The 6,000-nt window shown below is 39.6% G+C and overlaps 1 protein-coding gene across 2 annotated transcripts in view; it reads left to right on the plus strand.

The window, feature by feature from the left end:
• Window positions 1-5,494, plus strand: part of vash1 (vasohibin 1) — a 47,512-nt gene extending 42,018 nt beyond the window's left edge. The window contains exons 6-7 of one of the 2 annotated variants that reach the window (XM_062042303.1): window positions 4,931-5,040; window positions 5,107-5,494. In XM_062042303.1, the coding sequence (XP_061898287.1) occupies window positions 4,931-5,040; window positions 5,107-5,179 (183 nt within the window). In that variant the 3' untranslated portion in view covers window positions 5,180-5,494. Of the gene's footprint in view, window positions 1-4,930; window positions 5,041-5,106 lie in introns of those variants that run through there. The other variant, XR_009825331.1, reaches the window with a different exon arrangement.
• Window positions 5,495-6,000: the final 506 nt, after the last annotated feature.

Here is a 6,000-nt window from a genome sequence, read left to right on the forward strand (position 1 = left end):
TTCCACCTGTGATTTGTCCTTGCCGGATACCAGCAGGGCCGAGTCATCCGCAAACAGGAACAATTCATAAACGCTTGCTGATGACATGTCGTTTACGTATTTTAGGAACAGTAAAGGCCCTAATATACTGCCTTGGGGGACTCCACAGCTTACTGAGAGGGGGGACAGGTTGCCGTTCACCTCTACCACCTGTTTCCTCACCTCCAAGTAAGATTGCATCCAGCTCGATGAGGTTTTATCAAATCCGATTGCTTTAAGCTTATCCAACAGTATAGCGTGTCAAAGGCCTTCTGAAGGTCCAGCATGACCACGCTGCAGTATTTGCCCGCGTCCACCTCATATTTGATGTGGTCGGTCAGATAGAGAAGGCATGTGTCAGTGGAGTGGTTAGTTCTGAAGCCGGATTGGAATTTGTACATGAGTTTTTTCGTGGCAAGATATCTATCGACCTGTTCATAAAGTATTTTTTCCATTACTTTCGAAATGGAACTGAGAATAGAAACAGGTCGGTAGTTACCAGGTTCTAATTTGCTACCTTTTTTAAAAAGGGGAGTTACTCTTGCTATCTTGAAATCTTTTGGTACTTGGCCTTGTTTAATTGAGAGGTTTATTATGTGTGTGATGATTGGGGCAATGGTGGTGGCAGAGTCCCTGAGGAATCTGGAGGGGATATTGTCAAGGCCAGTGGCCTTGTTTTGGTGGAGCACGCTCAATTTGTTGAGCACCTCGTCAGCTGAGACCATTTCTAATTTTAAATCGTTGTTAAATACTCCTAACTTTCGGTAGTAGGCTTTAATGTGTTCTACACCAAAGCGACCAGAGTGGTGGGACAGCTTGTTAACTAGTGTTGTGGCTATGCTGGTGAAAAAGGTGTTAAGTCTGCTTGCTACCTCCAGTTTTTCTGTAATGAGGGAGTCGTCCTCCTTGATGTTGGTGAGTCTGGTTTTAAGTTTCTGGCTGCAGCCAGGAAGCTGGTTATTGAGGATTTTCCAGAGCTCACGTGGCTTATTTGTGTTTTCCTCTATTTTGTCGTTAATGTAATTTTTTTTAAAGGATTTAGTCAGGTTGTTTGCCTTATTTCTTAATTTATTGCATTGCCTTTTGAGTGTTGTGGTTATTATTGGGTTGTTTATCTACTTCGGTTTTGCACTTTTGGTATTCGGAGTATTTCCTGTCTCTGTCTTTTATGGCAGCTAAAAGGTCCGGATTCATCCATGGTTCAGAGCGGGCTTTTATCCTGACTGTACTCACGGGAGCCATATCATTTAGTATCGCTAGGAAGGCTGTTTTAAAGCGATCCCAAGCATCATCGACCAGGTTGCTCGTGAGCACAGGGGACTAGTCCCACTCACCCAGTTTGAGGTTGAAATTATCACTGGAGTATGTTTTAAGGGATCTGGATTGAGCTGTTATGAGGCCGTTGGCTTTGGGTTTAGCTATTTTGCGGGTGCAGAAGGTTAGATAGTGGTCGCGAAGACCACAGATCATGACCCCACTATTTTTTATGTTAGGCCGGTCTGATGTGAGAATGAGATCTATGGTTGATTGGGTGGAATCACACACCCTTGTGGGTAGTGTTATTAGAGAGACCGTGCAGATTACAAAGCTTGCTGTAATATTTGAAGACAGGGCCATCTCTGCGTTGAATATCTGTGTTCAGATCTCCAGTTATAATTTTCTCCACGTTGTCTACCTCAGCTAAGCACTCCTCGAGAGCACCATAGAAATCACTCTGATTAGGGGGTCTGTATACAGTCCCTATCAGCTTAGCGTTTTTGAATTTGATTTCCGCCCACACAGATTCAAGGGCATTGTGGTTGAGATCAGTGCGAGTTATGTATTTTATATTCTGGTGAATATACATACAAACACCCCCACCATGTTTATTCCTGTCCTTTCTGATAACTGAGATGTTTCCTATCTCTATCTCTGAGTCAGAAACACTTTGATCTAATTTAGTTCCAGAGAAACACAGGATTTTTACCTCTCATCACTTTTCATGAGAAAAAAAAATATAGCTTTGATATTGAGCTTTGCGTATATAGTAAGAACTAATGAGCAGAGGTGGGACCAAGTCATTGCTTTGCAAGTCACAAGTAAGTCTCAAGTCTTTGCCCTCAAGTCTCGAGTCAAGTCCAGAGTCAAGACAGGCAAGTCCCGAGTCAAGTCCAAAGTCAAGACTGGAAAGTCTCAAGTCAAGTCACAAGTCCTGCATTTTGAGTATCGAGTCCTTTCAAGTCCTTTTAACCACAGACTAATATTTTTACACAGATTGTGTATGCTTTTAAACCGCTGTATTTATTTATTAAAACAAGTGCATTTGAAATAGCAGGAAAAAAAATAGTACTGACATTGCAATTCATAGTAGCACTATTAACCAGTCATTTTAATAGTTTAAACAATGTTAAACATTTAACTCATTCCTTTACAGAATAAACACATTTGCAAAAACAAGTGCAACTGTACTTATTTGTACACAAGTGTTAACATTGTATTTCCATGGCATATTGCATTGTAACTAGTTCCACAGCAGTTTCTATTCTGTTCTTACCTTATCTCATTGATCTCATCTCATACTGTATGTGTGTTTATGTGTGCGTACACATGAAAAACATAACAAATACATGAACATAACAATGAACAGAGTTGTACTTTTTAGATGTCAGGGCCCTATGCAATATGTACACATATTCTTAATATAGTATACATTTTAACTGACCTTTATTTGACTATGTTTGTCTTTTTGTAGGTGGCTAAAATATGCGGTGCTGCTGACCGCCGTCTAACGTTATGTTACTGTGTGTGATACATTGACTAACGTAACGTTATGTATAGGTACCTCATGCAACCCTGCTTAAAAAAATCACTTGACAAAAAGTATGAATAAGGAAGCTAACTGCAGTGGACGCAACATATTGCTGTGTTTGAAATGATGTTATAACCATAGACATCTTATAAGTAGACGCAGTATTGGTTGCTGTGACGAGAGCAAATTGCATCTTGAAGTGGTGATGAGGAGCCGGCGAGCAGCCTAAACTGACAGTTGACAGGTAGAAAACAAAGATGCCGGGCTGGTGTTCAGCGTTTTCCTGCTCAAATGAGCGGACTGTTGAAAATAGGAATCGGGGGATTACTTTTCACAAGTAAGATTTAACATTAATGTACTTTTGGTTGTATTTTATGAAAATAATATTACCACAGAGTTAAGAAGGAGCAAAGATCTTCAATATTTGTATGTGAAAATCACAAACAAAGCTTCTGGGGGAGGATGACGCCCCTACAGGGGTTTGGTTTACAAACTTTCAGCCCCACCTAAAACAAAATTCACCAGCCGCCACTGATTATGATGCATTCTCATTTTAGGCAAAATATAAGACAATACTTTCTTAACAGTATAATTGTAACCAGGAATAAGTCTTCAAGTAACAATATTCAAATACTAACATTGTTGGGTAAGACAGCATTTGGTTTTATTCTGAATCCAGTGAAACAGATTGGTGGTTTTAGCTGATATAAAGACTTTCAGGTGTTTATATATGTTTAAGTATTTGGCAGACGCTTTTATCCAAAGCGACATACATAAAAAATACATATATAACAATCACTGTAAACATTATCATTTAAGGGAAGAATGTAATACAAAATATCAATACAAAGTGTCAAAACAGAATAAACTCTCTGCTGCTGCAGCAACAGAGATACGGTCTATAAGATATATAGATATCTAATGTATTCATACATTGTTTATGTAGGATATACACATGTATATATAACGTAATTATATTGTTTCTTCAACTTAAAAATAGCTGACCGTTTTTTCCCCCTTTCTCTGGGTTTATATTCCCAGTTTTGATCTCGGACGTCTGGTCACTTATAGCATATAAGAATATTTTATTACTGTTAAGCAAACTATGAATAATAAAACATGTGTCTGTTATCATAGCTACACGTATGACAAAAAAGCGTGTGAAAATGAGTGGTATTCAGTGAGGTAAAATGAATTAAATGCGCTGACAGTTCATTGCTCCTGCCAAATGAATTGCACTGAGTTGAGCGGATCACCACTCCAAGATGGCGGCCCCGCGTCTCGTCAGCGCCAGTAGGCAGTAGCGCTCCATGCTGCGTCTACTTATAAGATGTCTATGGTTATGACGTTAGCAGTGAGTTTACAGCCTCACTGATTTAACTACACAGCAAATAAAAGTCATGTTACTTAGCCAATAAATGTTAGATTACATTCAAAACTTACCCTTCTTTGTGCAACTTCAAATGTCGAACGAAGTTGGAAGTTGTTGCGTCTCCGTCTGTAATATTCCAACTGCGTGATTTGCATACGGCAATTCGTTTTTTGTTGACCAAGTCGTAGTTTTTATACCCGAACGAAACCAACTTTGGTATAAATCTTTCTCACTGGCGCGTTGTTTGACAACTCTTGTTCATTGGTTGTCCTGCAATTTGATTGGCTGAATGCTGTGTGATGAAAACAATGTAGATCTAATTTGATTGGCTGTTGTACTGACAGCACACCAGCTGACACGCAGCACACACGCTGATAGACAGACACGTACAAAATGAAAGCTACGGAGCGCTCCTAAATAACTTTTTAAACTTTAGGTTTTGGGGAAAGTAGCAAGTCATGTCAAGTCAAAAGCCTCAAGTCCAAGTGAAGTCACAAGTCATTGATGTTAAAGTCTAAGTCGAGTTGCAAGTCTCTTTACATTTTGTCAAGTCGAGTCTAAAGTCATCAAATTCATGACTCGAGTCTGACTCGAGTCCAAGTCATGTGACTCGAGTCCACACCTCTGCTAATGAGACCGCTTAACCCCATCCACTGGGCTTCCATCCATCAATAACCAGCACTCAGCGCAAATTACATTACATCTTGGATAATAGTTACATTTTAAGTGTGTTGTGCCTTTTTTTTGTGCAGATAGGAAAGCCAACACCTCCTTCTCCCACCAAAGACAGGAGAAATAGCATGGGCTCACCCCTCAGAGGTCCAGGAAGCCCCATTCGTAGGATCAGCCACGTTGAGAGACGGTAGTATTTATAATTTCAATGCAATTCTAACCATACTTGTGCTTTGAAATATTTGTTCTGTTTCAGTCACTCTGGAGAAAAGAAGGCTTTGGAACAGAAAGCATCTGAAGACATGAACGTGTATCAGATTCGAGTGTGAAAAAACTTTTTTGCAGCTGAAACATATTAAATAAAACATTCAAAAGGGAACCAGCAACCACTACACCCACACACACTCAGTATCATTGTCATCAGGGTTTTTTATTTCACAAGCATTGGTGCTGGAGATGTTCTCAAATGTGAAGTATTGTGCAAAGATGACACGTTATCAGTCACATTAGAGAAATATAGGCAATCGGTGTGTATGTAATACTTGAAATATATTAGTAATTTTAGTGTGTTCGTTCGTGTTGTTTCCCCATCCTATTGGACACATGACTTTTAAGGCTGACCTAAAACTACCCCTGTCTGTGCCTTGGACTTTGAATTAAGATTTGGGGGGGGGGGGGGAAATAATAATCCATCCATCCCATCCATTTTCTACGACTTATTCCCTTTGGGGTCGCGGGGGGCGCTGGAGCCTATCTCAGCTACAATCGGGCGGAAGGCGGGGTACACCCTGGACAAGTCGCCACCTCATCGCAGGACATAATAATCAAAAATCCAATTTTTTTTTTCCTAATTAGACACGAAACATGGAAACTTGTATGAAAGTGTTTCAACAATCAATTTAGCAGGCAAATCACATTGATATGTTATTTACTATAAATACAAGACAGATGTCAACTGCTGAGTGATGCAAATAAAAATGCAGCATTTTTTTTAACACACTGGATGCAACTTGCTAAATCGTACTGTAGCTCTGCTTTCCTGTTATGTGTATTAATAGCTTTTAACTTTTATTTGTAGCAACTTAATTCAGTTGTTGCTTGCCTTAAAGATGAGACCTCAATGTCGGAATAAATGAGGTGTCAAAGTATT

The sequence above is a fragment of the Entelurus aequoreus genome, linkage group LG03 (genome assembly GCF_033978785.1).
Source record: "Entelurus aequoreus isolate RoL-2023_Sb linkage group LG03, RoL_Eaeq_v1.1, whole genome shotgun sequence".
NCBI lineage: Eukaryota > Metazoa > Chordata > Actinopteri > Syngnathiformes > Syngnathidae > Entelurus > Entelurus aequoreus.